Consider the following 16,595-nt stretch of genomic DNA (forward strand, 5'->3'; position numbering starts at 1 on the left):
AAGGTGATACTGTGCGATCACCGAAAACAGTCTAGTAATCGCCCTGGCCCACCTCTTTATGCATGTCAATACATGTTTTGCTCGGCAATAAAATTTGAGTTGTTGTTCTTCGTCTCTCAAGTTATCTGTAACACTGCAAAAGGCAGAGGAGCCCTAGAATTGTGCTCCTATACTGTTACTCCCGCCAGTTTGGTGGCGAGAGCCGCGTAAGAGCACAATTTGCCTATTCTAGTGCGCGTGATCCTGCTGCAAGCATCTTGTGAGACGAAGTAGTGAGCGCCAGTGTCCATCCATTCTGTGTTTCCGTGTTGTTCCTTGCGCTGTTCTTTAAGAATGCAGTACCGACTGGCCCGGCATCTCGCACTTGCAAACTTAGATAACCACGAATATTGATTACGTAAGTGCAATAAGAAGTAAATTGTTACGAGTTTAGTTAACCACCAAATTAGCTTGATTAGCCGATTAACCTGTATCCTGATGCAAACAATTGCAACTTGAAACCATTTCAATATTACAAAAAGCAGTTTTAAAACTTCTGGCTCACCTTCGCTGAAACACATGGTATATGTATGGGGGGTCACTCAAATGCAGTCATGCTTGCTGATCAGATTGGGACCACTTGAACCTCTGACTCAACACTGTGCTCACTATTGCGACGCATGCTCATTAAATGAGTACCGGCTTAAACCCACAATAAGGGCAGCAAGAAGTTTGAAAAATGAAACTTACAAGCACCATGTGCCGGTTTACGTTGACCGCTGCCGCCGAACCTGCTGCTGTCGCCCATCATTGGCATGCGTCATGGAGTCCGAAGCTGGTCTTCGTGACACGGCGCCACCGCTGCAGCAACCTTTCAAGTCCATACTTGTTCTCACCGCTGGCCCAGGGAATCTTTTAACGTGCCCTCTCCTCCGCTGCTGCTTTTCGGCAGCCCAAGACTGTGGCAGCACTAGAAGATGCGTACCTCTTGCTTTATCCAAGCTCCACGTCGTCGCTGATTGCAGAGTCGTCGTGAGCTGGTGCCCTTAACAAAATTCTGCCGCGTCAGTTAATTTAAGGTTACGTCTCTATAGGGGGTAGTTCCCTGCAGTGACAACGAAGGACTTTGCTCGCACATATCTATTTGCATGTTGAGTATGATGCAAATATTTACAACTCAAGGGCAGTGCAGCCCATAGGCATGAGACCGTTCGATGCTTCCGCGTCCGGACAGGACATCGCTTCTGCTGGAATGACTCGTGGCCCCACGGAGCCTTGAGAGGAGTATGTGTCCAGAGCCACCACGTGCTCGCCGTCGAAAAGAGGCACGCATTTTGGGCTCCCTGGGCCCTGCCATATTGTTCACAATGAACAGTCTTGTGTACCCCGCGTAGGCACTGTGGAAGCTACAGCCAAACTGGTTTCCGAAAGTCCGGCGAAAAATGACTTCACGCTGTGAAGAAAAGAGTTCCGGGGAGCAACAGGTTCTTCTGATTGTTCCTTACCGCGCCTCCGTCATTGGCGCTTGAGATTCAGTGTCCAAAATTCCCATGTTCACTGGAGGGGCAAGCTTATATGTACAAAAGAGCGTGCGTCACCTTTGCGCTGTGTCATACGGCGAGCAAAGGAATCAATGCCCAGTTTCCTGAATTCTCGGAACTAGAAAGGATAAGTGACCGCGTGCAAGTATCACAGGCTGTACGTGGCTCCGCAGGTGGCCAGCTAGCTGGTCTTTTGTAAGTTTTCCACTCAACTTATGCTCGAAGGTATCGTGTCGCACAATGCTGCTGCAAACACGTGTGTGCTGCATTGAAAAACGCGAAGCGCATGGTGTGCAGCGTGGCGGAAAACATGCATGCGTCGTGTTTCATCACGAAAGCACCCGAGAAGCTATGATTGCAACCACCCGACAGCGTGGTGCAGCAAGTACGAAACACGCCGAAGCACTGCGAAAAGAAAGAGCCCTGGTAAACTAGGAACAATAGAGCTAGCTTTTGGGGCAGTTTGTGCACCTTAAAATTGTAACAAAATAGAGGTACCAGCTGAAACAAAAGACACAAAGGACGGATATAAAAGAACCTGCTTAAATCGGAGCCAATGAAAAAATTATGAATGATGATATGCCAAAATAACGTCTCCTGCAATATTAATGAAGAGCACGACGACACGGTGTACGCATTCTGTTTTCTTCACCTTCCAAACTGATTAGCCTATACTTGAAAATTGGACAAAAAAAAGGAATGAAGACGGGAGCATGTGTGTAAATCAAGCAAATGAAAACCTTGGTCGAGGCAAGATGGGTTATTTACCGCATTCCGATGACCCGTAGAAAAGTGCGTTTATAGGATAGACAGGCAGGTAGGTGCCTCAACTGCGTTTGCATAAACATAAGAACTCTCTAAAAGAAGAGAGCCAGGAATATACAGGGCACTGTACAATTACCAGCGTGCTGTAGAATGCTCCTCCCAGCTAAACCGCAAAATCCTCGCAGCTCAAACTTCGCGCAGAAATGGCATTTTGCCGTTAGTATTTGTATTACTAAATTTTTTTGAAGAACTTGCTTGCTTCGATCAGATGAAGTCGAATGTTCCCATTATATGCGGCGGCGGCGATGCAAGACAAGCCCCTGCCTCAGCGATAGCACCGGCATCGCCGCCCCATACGACGGGAACATCCGACTTCTGATCGAACCAGGCAAGAACCATACCACCGACAAAATCCCATTTCTGCCCGAAATTTGAGCTGCGAGGATTCCACGGTTTAGCTGGGAGAAGCATTTTACGGCACGCCGGTAATTGTGCAACGCGCTCTATTTGGCAGTTCATTGCAGCAGGAGCAACGAGATGAAAAAAAAAGGAAAAACGTACCGACGTTCGAGCGTGTCATCATTTTGTAGAAGGAAAGGACCGGACGAGGTGTGTGTGTATATATATATGCACGCATGCATGCATACGTGTGTGTGTGCGTCCATTTGCAAAATAAGAATGTCCGACTGACATACTTTCTGCGGTACGGTAAATCAGGGTGAAGAAATCCTTATTTTAAGTGTAGCTGGTCGCATTTAACAAAAAACGAGTAGAAAACAACAACTTTTGATGAAATTTGTCCTCGAGTGTCCCAGCTTTCAGCTGCCCATCAGCCTGCCTCTAGTTAACGCTATGAAATAAGTAATCTAAAGCCAGGATGACACCAAAGCCGTAGACGCGATAGCGCCTTTAACACGGAGTTTTCATTCTGCGAATGCTTGCCGTTAAGAGACGCAGAGTTTGGCAATGTGATTAACGCCTTTAGTTGGCTTGATTTGGGGGAACGGAAGGCGCTGTATCTGTCTCACTCGGTGAACGCTGAGCTTTAAAATGAAAAGCATAAAACCGGAGGTAGAGCCGCCCAAATATTTAACTGGCGTGCGCATGACGACCTCCTATTCTGTGCTCCTGCGCCTTAATGCGGACAATACTTGCCAGAAGATCAAGATTACGCAAGAGCTTGGTGAGCGCTTTCTTATACTTGAACTTTTCGCAGGTAAGCTGCTCTGTAACGCTCAGAATCACAGAAAGTGCTGCCGTCACGAACGTCAGTTAAGATTTTGGCAGCTGTACATATGTCGTTGGTTCGAATCTCTGTCGCAAACTAACCTTCAACATGACTAGCAGGTAGATGCTAAATGTGACGCGAAAAGGGTATGACACCACACTGAAAGCTGTATAAAGAACCGGTTTTATCACGATTTTAATATAAATCAGAGCATATATTTTTCCACGAGTTGCGAGTTTCGGCGACGACCATGGCAATGGCGATGCCTTTTCGACCGAACGAGCTGCATGCGTTTCAGGTAAAATCAAATATGTGCATAATTTTGTTGCTGAACATCCCCCCCCCCCCCCCCCCAGCACCTCTTTCTCTCTTTTCTTTTAATCCACCTTCCTTCTTCCCCTTACGGTGTGATTCAGGATTCTATCAAGTGTGACAGATACTGTGCCTTTTCTTTCTTTTAAGAAGCTTAGGAAATACGTTTGCACAACGGCCCGTGACCGCTGTGCAGTCGGAGCGGCTCCACTAAGCCTGAAACAGGCTGTGTACTGCCAGAGCATTATTCACACAAGCAAAACAAGAAGTATCTGCTGTTTCATTACAATTTAGAAGCAGTTTTGCAGTCATGACGTCACCCCACAGAAAGCATGACACACCTGCAGCTTGCAGTTCGTGACCGGAGAGAGGTAAACATGGAGAGGGACCCAAACCACGCGCGAGAAATACGGTGGCGAGGGTGGCACAAAAGGCGTCCCCTCTCTGAAAGCGACGGTGCGGGAACCAGACATGATGGGACAGAGTGCTGCACGAGCGCCCCATCGCGACATGTGCCCAAACTAATCACACCGCTGTCTAAGGGGCACGAACACACACACAAACACACAAACGCTGGTAGAGAGGGTAAGTAGGGTTACAGTAGGGTGCAAGTTTTCTAAGAGGGGGTAAGTGAAAAGGAACCTGCTTCCAGCAGGTGCAAAGTTACCCCCAAAGCCTTCTAAAGGGGGTAAGTGACCATGCTATGCCCTTTTTACCCCTTTCGCACACCCTTTTTTCTTAGAGTGAATAATAGAGAAGCTGTCGCGTGGAGGCGGCTACAAACTAATACGTTCATGAACCCGGTCTGGGCGTTTCACGCGCTACCAGACTTTAGGGACAATGATCTCTGCAAACACTGTGGGGCGAGAGGGACCCTCGACCACATAATTTGGGAGTGCCCAGAATCTCCAGGGATAGGGCAAAATATTACAAGTAGAGAAGCCTGGGATACCCTGCTGCGAAGCGCGGACCCTGCGATCCAGCACCGCACCGTCCATCTGGCGGAAGAGGCCGCAAGAAGCCAAGGGCTACCTGCCAGCCTCTAATCCGCGGGCGCACGACTCCCCGTTTCCGATGGAATTAAAAGTTGTACAACCAACCAACCGCGGAAGCCGGCGATATGTACCCGTACGAATGAAGTTTGCCAGGTGTATGAATAAGAAGAAGGAACGCGATGTAGAAGAAGAAGCGAAGCAGAAGCAGAAGAATGGAGTGCCGTCCACTCCGTGCACCACACGTGCGAAGAAGCGAGCGGCGAGCATGCCGCGCGCCGCTACCGCTAGGCACGCGGCTGAAGGTCAAACTGCGGCGTAATGCCTGTGGTTGTTTCGACTCCTAGCTGTCCTAGCGTCAGGCTCTATAGATTCAGGCTCGGCGCACAATGGTCACAGCGGTCCACCACTCAGATAGGCGCTGCTAGGTAGCAGCTACAACGTTGGTCTCCTGCTGAGTGCGGCCGTAGTAGTTGTTGTTTAACAAACAACATATGGCACATACCCACACAGGGGGATCGACCAAGAATTGGGCAGCAGAGAAAGATTTTCATCTATACTTACATTAAAAAATAATTGGAGGGGTAGAGCAAAAGAAACGGAAAGGTGAAAAATGAAAATTCACAACGCACACGTGCACGTGGATGGCGTACTGGGCGTACCTTTCACTATCCTACTCCTCCTTCTCCTCGTTGTTACGGAAGTCGAGCGCCTCTGGGAGAGTTGCGGCCTTCACGACGTTCAATGCACAGCACGGGAGTGTTTGCAGTCGGAACTTGAAGACGACGATGTTTGTTTTGGATTTTGGATGGGTACTGAGGCTTCCCTTTTTTACTAGGTGGACCAGAAAGGTCCTAGCCAAGTCAATTCCCTACTATGACGGAGTCTGTCCCGCCATGGCGCAACGCCACCAACACTATTTATCTAGTATGCCTTATCCAGTTCTCAAGGCGTCGTTTGGTTGCCTCCACAGCCACAGCCCTCTCATCCCGCTGTGTCGCATCACTGTCCACCGCAGCGTCTCCTTGCGGCTATCCAGACGTGAACCCCAGCACCTGCGGCAAAGTTGACCCGCTAGCGACGCGAGATGACTATGATGATGTTTGCTGCCAGAGCGAGATGAATCAACATGCAGCGCACTAGAGTTACAGCGCACGAGTACGTGGCGCCATATGTGGAAGACATGAAGTACTAGGGGTCGGAATAACGCGAAACTCGCAAATGAACGCTATAAAGCTAACGCTGCAAAAACATCGCTACAGTTGTCTTGCAGCTAGGTCCCCAACTTTAAATTTTTTTTCCCGCCCTTGCCCTTTTAACGGCCAAAAATTAAACTTATCTGCTGACCATGCATATTCTCCGTCCCGTGCTATCGTAGCCCGTTCATATATTTTTTTGCCGCTTCAGTAGTAGATATGATGTTACTGACTGCCTAGGCTCAAGGCCTCTAGGAGAACCAGACTTTCCTAACGGTTCCTTAAAATGTTATAATGCTCATGAAAATCTGAAAAGAAAAATACATGAAAAATAACTAAAATTTATTATTTTTGCAGAAGTTACAACAGTCACAATACACGCTTATGAATACGTGTTAAGAGCCCAAAGCTTGGTCTACACCTCCTCATGAATATTCCTCAATGGAAAGGAAAACGAAGAATGAGGGCGCTCGAGCTTGAGGTTGCTCTAAAAGAGACAGAAGCCAGACGTGTGAGTACTTCTTGGGCTCTCGTTCACACCATTAGTTTTAACCGTTTTATTTCACTCTGAGAAACGTCAAAGAGCTCGATGAGTCTCATGCGAGAAAACACTGAGATTATGTTCGATTTATCCAGCGCAGGCATTTATTGTGCCCTGCGACACCTTGCACAGCTAACTAGCGTCAGTGCAACTAAATTTTCTTTTTGTTCCTTCTACACCTTTCAAGCCAAAACATATTATCTGTAGCGACGTTGCGCTGGCGAAACAATGGTTTCATTCCATATAACCCGCCGGGGTGGCGCAGTGGTTACGGCGCTCGACTACTGTTCCCAAGGGTGCGGGATCGAATCCCGGCCTCGGCGGCCGCTTTTCGATGGCGGCGAAAAGCAAGGCGCCCGTGTGCTGTGCGATGTCAGTGCACGCTAAAGAACCCCAGGTGGTCGAAATTTCCGGAGTCCTCCACTACGGCGTCTCTCATAGCCTGAGTCGCTTTAGGTCGTTAAACCCCACAAACCAACCAACCATCCCATATGCATCACGTGACCTTTGACAGACTACTTCGCATTGGGCAATACGAAAGACAGACACGAAGGCTTGAATCAAGACACAGAGCGTCCTATATACCATCGGTAGCGCTTCGTACAGGTCGTTAAAAGCGATTAGAACAATAGATAACGTCGCTCTTTGTAACGCAAAGCAGAGTCCAAAGCGAATACTTGTTAGTTATTACTTTGTTGAAATGGTTGACTTCGTAAAAAGTATTTCAAGTGATGTCCTTTCCAACAGCGCTTTTTAAACAGTTAACATGTCTGCATTCATGTCGAAGCATATCTGACACGTCTTAAACGGAAGTGAATGAAGAAAAAAAAAAACTTACATACTGATACTGATAGTATACTGATGATATTGTAGGAAATAGTCACTAAGTGCTACCAGGTTGCTGAGAACAACAACAACAAAAAAATTGCAGGCTGCAAGACACCATTATCATTGTGGGGACTGACCGCATCCAGACCTTTAACGCACGTCTCATTTTGCTCTCCTGTCATATTAAGATATTACAGGGCATTCATGGGGCTTTCTTCATGGTCCTCACACTTCGGTACAATTCGACTAACGAAAGCTAACGAGGTATGGCACTGCATATTGTTTGCCTCCAACAAACCAAAGCAGAGAGGGGCGTTTACGAGCACGAAGATAACAAAAATTATGAACCATAAAAAAAATTAGGTCAATCTACGGAAGGAAAGCACATTTTTAATGCATTGTCATTGATTGTCGAAGAAATATTGAGAAAAAATCCGCGTAAACGAAAGCCCTACATTGACCTACACGTCCCTTGCTCAGACCGAAGAAGCGTGCGAGCCATGAAATTAATGTAAAACAAAACAACGCAGCCGGGACTCAAGCTGAGCACACGAGTGAAATGCGCCTTTACATTTCGTTGCAGCAGCGGCAAGGGCCGGCATCGCGACGCCATGCGATGGCGATTCGCGCTGCTTTCTGTGGCCTGGCTCCAAGGTGTGGCGTGCCTGAAGCTCTTGAGCGGCGCTGCAGACAAAGGTGCAGCGGCCACGGAGTCTCCGATGCACGCTGGCAACGACGATGACGAGTATTACCTCGAGGACACGGGCGAGAAGGAGTACTACTACTACGACCAGGATGAATACTACGAATACTTCCAGGGTGAGACGCAGCAAATCCGAGGCCAGACCCGTGAGGCTGTTCGCACACGAATACGGTTCTTGACATGGTCATCGCATAGGTGGTAGTCATGAAACGAGCTATAAGCTGCCCGCTTTAGCCTGCTCGGCTCGTGAGTCTCTGACGCCCGCTGTCAAAAAATCTTGAACAAAAACTATGGGGCAGACTTAAGCTCCGCCTTTCAGGATATGACGCGATACTTTTAAACACTAAGCTACCACGCTATCCAGCTACAGGCCGTGGGTGACCACCCGAAATGCAGCCGTACGAACGTCTCGGCGTGGCCTATAGGAGTAGCGTACCTGGTTCAGCGTCCAAAAGCACTGGAAGGTGGATTGTTATTTCACCTTAACACCCCAAATGAGCAACGCGAGTTGGTAGCTCCTCCCAGCTTTCTGATATCACGTGGTCTCGTCAAGTCGCATTGAAGAATGAGCGCCTGGCCATGCCAGCCACTCTATATACCATCCGCCAATTCCATGCTCCTGATTTTTTGCTCACGACGACGATGCGGCATTTTCTGGTGATCGGTGAAAAGCAAGGACCTCTGCCTGCTTCGGTGGCGCAGGTTGGTACCTTTTGACGCGATAGCGTAAGCGCGCCGTTTTGCAGAAAATCAAGCGTCGGCGTTGCCGCTGTTTTCATCGTTGTCGCCGTTGGGAGCTAAAAATCACGAGCATGCCCCCAGCAGGAGGTAGATTGCAGGTGACACGGCGGGGAACTGATTGGTAGGCGTGGTGAACTAAAGACGACCAGGCATATACGTAAAGCCCCACATTAACAAAGTCATACGAACGTGCCTGGGAGTAACGTAGCTGGCTCGTAATCCAATTGTATCGGAAGGTTCCATTCCCACTTCATCCTGGTGTGCATTTCGGAGAAATAAAACCAGCGGAAGGACGCAGACAAGAACACCGAATCAATCCGATCTTAATTCTTATGAGAAAGGTCTTAAGCTTTAGCCCCTTGTGCTTCAAGCGTTAAAGGAAATGAAGCATGCATGCTTCGTGAACTTACGTGGGGTAGAATGCATCCTGCGCAGTGGACCTATATCTCTCTAGTTTACTTTTGCTGCGCCCTAAACGTTTCTCCCAAAGATAAAGAAAAAATTTTGCGGACTTAAGCATGGCTTGAGCCTAGTTATACGAGCGAAATCTCTGCTCAGCATTGTTTCGCACGGTTCAGCAAATTTGTACACTGTTGGAAGCTTCGACTTAAGAGTAAATGTGATAGCGCCTTTAGCGCCATCTTTTCATTCCGCAATTCTTTTATTATTTTTGTTCAAGTTAGTTTTTGGGGAAAGGAAGGCGCAATATCTGTCCCGCGTTTTTGGGTGGGCGCCTACACTTGATTAGGTCAAAGCCTTTATTTTGCAATTTCCCTATACATTTTTGTTAAGTAATTGGTTCACAGGAAAAGAAAGGCGCATTATCTGCCACACTTGTTATGTGGACACCTGAACAGCGCCGTAGAGGGAGGTTAAACCAGCTTTGGGGGAGATGAAGGCGCAGTATCTTTCTCACTTTTCAGTGAATGCCTACACTTATTAGATCAAGGTCATTTGGTCCGAGTTAGACGAAATATTGCACCCCGAGTGTAGGGTCAGAGTTAATCTCTAAAGGCAGCGGCCAGGCGCGTGTAACTAAGCGATGACCATGCTGCTGGAGCGTAAGCCCGTCTTCTTTACACGATTAGAAGCTTGCGCTTTGAAAACATGTTTTTGGAGTGAAGTGCATACAACACCAAGATATCAAGATCTAAGCGAACAGAGCCAAACATTGGCGCTAAACTTGTCATCTCCGCAGTTGTAATGTAAAGCCTTTGTACTGTGTGCACACAGCTGCTGGCTTCCACTTCACGTTTGGTAGCCACCACGCTACTGCAGAGAGCTGTAGTATTCAAAAGCGCCTCCGAGTGCTTCGTGATCACGACATGATAGCTCTACAGGTTGCTTGGTTTCATTTTTAAAGATTTTGTATATTGTGGAGTTTAACATACTGGAGTGACGCGTGGGTCGTCAGGGCGCCACAGTAGAGGGCTCCGGAACAAGTTCGACTTCCTGCGGTTTTTCGACGCGCGCTGACATTGTACAGCACTCGGGCGTTTCTGTACTCCGCCTCTATCCGAAATACGACCACCGCGACCGTGATGGAGCCCGCGACCTTGAGACCAGCAGCCGAACACCAATCATACTGATCACAGCCGTCCACTGCTGCTTGTCTCTCAGTCTACATGCGCCGGTACGTTAAACTCTACATGTCATATCCCACACCAAAAATGTGGACTGGAGGACTCCGTTGGCGCCAAGAATGAGATCGTCCAGAAAATACCCTGGTTTATGGAAGCCTGAAGCTTCGGCAACTCTGACTGTACCTTTTTTTAAAGCTGCCTTGAGTTCTTTTATTAGACGCCACAATGTTATTTTATTTTTTATTTTTACTTTTTTTTTCTGGGGAACTGCTATCTCTGTCACGCTATTTATATATGCTATGGCCTTTTTAGTAGCCCCCACTTCCTGATCCTTTTTCTCACTTCCTCGTATACATGCTTCGAATAAACACTGTCTCCCCCCCCCCCCCCAAAAAAAAAAAAAAGTACAGGAGAGGGAGAAGGGTATGGTTTTGTTGTGGCGTCTACAAGTATCTAAAAGATAAAAGCGGCGGGTTAACGATTATACTGGCACCAGGGTTCAATTAGTCTGGGTCGAGCCGGTTCCGCACTGTACTGCGAAAGGGCGTCAAAAAGTTAACTTCACACAGATGAGGACCGTCTTTTTTATTTTTCTTGCTTTCGTGGATCAAGTGTCGCAGGCCGGAAGGTTTCACACTTTTTACGGTGACAGGAATCAAACAATGCGCGCTCATTTAAACGAACTGTTCAAAAAGGGCCGCGGTCTGTGGTAGCTTCTACCTTCGAGGCATTAACGCGAGTATAATGCTCCGAGACATAAGCACTGACACCCCACTTGTAGCATGGATTGTATCCATAGTAGTCGAACGCGAGCGCTTAAATTTAGACATAATTGCTAATACTGAACTTCAAGAATTCAATACTGCGTTTTCTTTTCCCTGCAATAAATTGTTCGTAGGTTATTAGCGTTGTGGTTTGCTTCGCTCCAGATTTCTCTTGAATTACAGATTGCCATGTCTTTTTTTTTTTCTTGCTTTTCTCGTATTTTCTTTCGACAGCAAGTTAGCCTTTAACGCGTGCGTATAGTATCGGGTAATCTTATTTTATTTGACTTTGACTGTAACTCCATTACTTTTCATTTTATTAACCTGACTTTGCTTGCTAAATCCCTCTTACTAGTTTCAATATATTGACTATCAGCTTATAGAGGCTACTGAACGGCGGCTGAAATTCGCCTCATTGCCTCTAGAACGTTTACCGGTGCTGTGGCAAAGGAATGACGGCGATAGGCAGGTAAAACAAAAACATTCGCGCTCGCGTCACCTTGTAGAATTTTCATTTATTATTGTCTCTCTGAAAGTGCACAGCCTTTTTGGATCCTGCAGGGCAAGCGTCATAGCGACTAATTGACAAATCACTTCGTGATTAAAATTTACAATTTGCCACCGTTAGGAAAACAGCTATTACCCAAGTTGTTGGCCTACTATTTATTGTTTTTGTATGTTACACCTCAAATCCTTCGTATTAATGTGTGCTGTCTGTCAAATGTTGTGTTGACGACGCAATATACTTTTCTTGCGTGTGAGGAGACAGAGGGCAGAGTGGTTGATGAATTCAGTCTCTTCCCAAACGCAACATGGTTGAATATTCTCAAATTTAGCAAACGTTTACACGTACTTACGCATTGCGCGATGTTAACTGTAGATTGGTTTGCGTCTTTGAAGTGACCGTCATAGATTGTCATGAGCTGCTTGAAGCGCAGTTTATTACGCGAAGCACTACTCAAACCATTCTGAATCTCAGTATGGGAGATTTTCCCTGCAACTTACTGCCGATTTTACTAGCACTGAGTAGACTGCACAAAAAAAAAAAAATCCTTAAGTTATATCTTCATTGTGAACCTTCATGAGTGCAAATCATTATTCAATAATAGTGGCATTTGTTGAGGTAAGAAGCTGGCATTTTATCGATACAAGCCAACTCGATTTTCTATCCAGCGTCCCCTTAAAAATCTAGGTAGGTGTATTCTACACACTTTTCAAGGTATGCCTGCGAAATGCGGTCTTGGTGTGACTGAATAAGTGCGTGAAATGCGGACAAAATTCAATTTCGCCCAGGCACATATTCAAGAAAAAGAGGGGAGGAGGAGGGTAGGTTATCCACCGCCAGAATCAAGGTATATTCCCTTCCCATTTTTTTATGGGCCATGTGTTTTTTTTTTTTTTTAGCATGCACCGTCAAGCCCCCCCCCCCCCCCCCCCCCTCGTTCGATTTAGCACAATAATAAAAAGTTGATGAAAACATGATTGCAAGTATAGAAACGTCCACTGAAAGAGCCCGGTGTTAGCGGTGAAAATATTGTTTATTACTTCTTCTTAGGTGGGAGCGAAGCGGAAAAACTGATGTAGCCTACGCGCTTCCACAACAGAATGCAAGCTGTGGGGGACGTCGGGATTTCACGCATCACACGCTTTAAAATGGGTCGGATCTGCAATTCTCACAGCCAAAATTTTTTCTAAATTTCCCGAATATTTCTTGCTCGGTATGTGAAAGAGCAACGAACAGTTTTAACAATGCTTGATTTTTCAAGAAAAAGTGCTGTTTTTTGGCGAGAGTTTCCTCTTAAGTCATTCGCAAAAGTGGCAGTCACATTCAAAAGTGTCGGGAGCATGCTTCGAAAAGGACACCGGATGGCTTCAGTATCATAAACCCTCAGGAAATTTCTCTACCGAAGCTCTGCGTGCCGAATTACGGTGCGAATTTTATCTCTGGTGCATATGGCAGTTCCACCGCAGCACTATCGCGTGCGCACACAACCGAATGCACGAAAACGAAACTGCCGCGAAAGAGAGAGAGAGAGAGAGCGTGCGCTGCTCTCTTCTAGCTAGAATCACCGGCGCTGTCTGCGCTCTGAGGCTTTTGTTTCAGACACCTGCCTTTCCATACCCGTGTTGTCTAAGGAACATTTTACTCGGGGAAAGTGCACCCGATTGAGTAATAGCGTGCCGCAGATGCACCCGCTCAGCTGCAGGGAACTAAAGTCTGTTCGCATTCTTGTTTAGCACGGCCAACATTCGGCTGCATCGCGCTTTTTCGCTGCTCCGTCTTGTGGGCCACGAGATGGCAGCGCCTGCCGCGGCTATCGCAGTGGCCGGCGCTTTCACGCACAACCGACCACTATCGTGTGCGCGTTTTCTCTACACGGGGTAAGCTCAAGTTCAATTTATGCGACAAGCTTCACATCGCGCATGTCAAGCTTGTGAGCGCTGTTTAGAAACCCCACAATTTTTTTTTTTTTTTTTTTTTTTTTTTTTATCACGGTTTCCCGGCAGCAGAAAGCATCTGGGATATCGAAAGTAAACGCGCGGTACAACTCAAATCAAAGAGGAGATACTATTCACAAACTACGCAAACTTTCGAATATGTCCTGAAGGCTCCGCCTTCTATAAAGAACAGATCCGCGAGCATTGCCCTCGCCCGACGAATGACACACCCACAGTGCACGTAGCTTTGAAGACTAAAAGGGGCCGCGGGAGGCCCGCATAACATGTCCCTACTTCCTGGATACAATCGTGGCAGCAACGCGCAGGCAGCATTTCAAGGTTTTAATGCCCTTTTGGCTCAGGTGTGGCACAAAAGTGAGAAGAAAAAAAGAAAACTTATGCAGCAGCATGTAGAAGGAATTGTTATTTGGCGTAGCTTGGCACGACTGGTGCAGCACGGACGTTTCAAACGTGCCAAGTTTTAAGAAAGTATGGGAAGGAAAAGAAAGTTTGTCTTCCCGTGAATTTTGTAGGTAAGGGTCACGCAAGCCTGCTTTTGAATTAAATGCATTGGTCGCCAGTATACGTTGATATTGGCAGATGTATACGACATATCGCTGAAGATCTGAGAGAGCAATGCTACCAAGACACGTAAATGCGAATACACCTTTCGCGATCGAGATTTGGCTGCATCGGTGCAGTATTAGTGGCTACTTAAAGGTCATTAATAGCATTAAAGGTGTTTAGATTTGAAAAGAGGTGGCAGTGTCAAACTCGGTACCAAAGTGTAGCTACGACAAGGGACCAAACCTACGATGTGATCCCTGAGCGCTCTCATTAACGGTGCAGTTACAAATTGTAAACACCTCGTGACGCCATTATTTTTCTGCTCAATTCACTTTCAGACAGGAAACCAATTGCAGCTTTGCGAAACCGCAGACTGGAAAAATCTCTCAAAAAGCTCCGGCGCATAATTCAAGCAGGTCAGTAAACACCATAGCACAAACGCCTGCAACTTTTCGAAGAGCGTTACGTCAAAATGATGCTAGTGAAAGCAATCCTTCGAAATAAACGGATCATGTCAATATTTTGTTCAATTTGTTCTCTGCAGCGGCCGTACAAGGATGCAACGAAACGCAACTTATCAATGTAAGAAATCTGTGCGAGAGAAAAATGACCTTAGCTAAGAAGCTCCGCGACAGAAGACCACACAACAAGAAAGTCCGGTCAGTTCAATGGCGAAAAGTTTGCAGGTAATATCTTGTTTCCTTCTTCGAAAATATCTGGCTTTTATTTGTTGTTCCAGGAGCGGAGGGGCCGAGAAGTAGTAGTTCTTTGGTCAGCGATGGTTCACACCACTGCAGCCAATTATCTGAAGAAAAAAAAAAATTTGCATATGCTGATAAGTAATTAGGAGAACCTTATTTTTTAAAACGTCTTTATGTACTATTTGTTAAGTAATAATTAGCTAACATTGTATGATTAGGAGATACTTGTTTTCTTTTTAGACATATAACTGCATTTCTTGTTAATTATTATATCATTTTGACCCCTCCCCTCTGTAATGCCTCTGGCCCTGAGGTTAAATAAATAAATAAATAAATGTACACAGAAAGTTAGATAAAAATATACAAAGGCCTCCTTTGAACATTTCTGGGACAAAAACATGCCAGTCAAGCAAATTTGCCCCTTTTTGCTTTTTTAGGAAGAAATTAGTTTAATTGGTTCATTCTTTGACTTTTATATTCGCGAAAAATTAACCTTTTCCTAGGTGCAATTTTGTGTCCCTAATGGAGATAAACACGATTAATTATCTTGCCTGTGCCCAGGTGCGTAGCAAGCAATCTTTGCCGATGGGACCATGATAATTTCTTGTGCCAAATGGGCTAGCGGGCGAGGTCAGTCCCTTTCATTCCCCCTCCTTTCTCCCCTCTCCACCCACCCCTCCCCCCTCCCCCTTCGGATACTCGCCTGCGTGTAGAGCCGGTTTAGAATGCATTCGTTATTTTCTGTTGTGAATTAGCTGGACGCGAAAGCTGCGAGAGAAATCCTATCAGAGGTTTATTAACGCTATATAGCTTTCACTGGTTCATCTCCGCAGATTACTTACTTAGAAAACAAACCGCTTCACAACTACACAAATGGCTTAATTGGGAAACAACATTGGAAAATTCACCGGAAATATTCTTAGGCGTCGCTGCTTTCGAAAATCGTATTCGGCAGTGAGGTTCTAAGGTTGCCAGCTTCAGACTGCTCTTACATGTTACTCCAAACTGAGGCGAAAAAATAACTTAACAGTGACACGTGGCATAGAGGAAAATAGCGTTGCAGAGGCAATTTCTTGGCAGCGCTGTGAGCCGAGCCCGTTTGGATCCTGAACAGGCGTTCTGCTTTGAAGGCGGCTGATCGGAACTCTGCAAGTTATCTGAAATCAGTCTTTTGTGGAAAAGGAACGCAGCTTCTAGTGTGCCACGCAGTGAACTACAATTAACCAATTCAGCATTCGCACTATTTGCTTTCTCGACAGGTTAGTGACCGACTACGCAGACTGCATATCGGCCATTGTGCCCAGCGGGGAGTGTCCAGACATTGCTTTCAAACTAAAGACGGACGCCCAGCGCAGTGTCCACACCCAAGGGTTCCAAGTGTGTCGCTCCTCGAACGTGCGTCCATTCGCCTGTCTCGTCGTGGCAGCAGTCAGCACTTACGTTCAAACGTTGTTCCAGAATTAAAATTCGAGAACCAGACTGATTTATTGAGTAAAAAGGCCTTTTTTACTTCACGAACAGCTTGGTAGCCGAGTCAATGAAGAGGCCGAGCGCTCTGTGGCGTTTCGTAAAAGCAACATTTCACATTTACAGAAATATACATGTGCATATACATATATAATAGGTTGGGCTCCCTCAAAACAAAATAAAGCCTTCGGCGCTGCAGGCACAATGGGTTATTCAAGTATACTGGAAATTACAGGGGGACAAAGCAA

General features: G+C 46.4%; 1 protein-coding gene across 1 annotated transcript; it reads left to right on the forward strand.

Moving 5' to 3' along the window:
* Positions 1–7,993: 7,993 nt before the first annotated feature.
* Positions 7,994–16,344, forward strand: LOC146205915 (uncharacterized). The gene is made up of 4 exons (XM_084608238.1): positions 7,994–8,201; positions 14,518–14,595; positions 14,724–14,865; positions 16,140–16,344. The coding sequence occupies exons 1-4, from the start codon at positions 7,994–7,996 to the stop codon at positions 16,342–16,344; spliced, it is 633 nt and encodes a 210-aa protein (XP_084464364.1).
* Positions 16,345–16,595: the final 251 nt, after the last annotated feature.

This window comes from Amblyomma maculatum, chromosome 1, assembly GCF_055883805.1.
Source record: "Amblyomma maculatum isolate TAMU_Amacu chromosome 1, ASM5588380v1, whole genome shotgun sequence".
NCBI lineage: Eukaryota > Metazoa > Arthropoda > Arachnida > Ixodida > Ixodidae > Amblyomma > Amblyomma maculatum.

Bases quoted from the DNA above. Each gene is read 5' to 3' on its own strand.
- LOC146205915 (XM_084608238.1), top strand. From the start codon at position 7,994: ATGCGATGGCGATTCGCGCTGCTTTCTGTGGCCTGGCTCCAAGGTGTG. The intron at 8,202-14,517 runs GTGAGACGCAGC...ATTCACTTTCAG, and splicing joins ATACTACGAATACTTCCAGG to ACAGGAAACCAATTGCAGCT. The intron at 14,866-16,139 runs GTAATATCTTGT...CTTTCTCGACAG, and splicing joins CAATGGCGAAAAGTTTGCAG to GTTAGTGACCGACTACGCAG.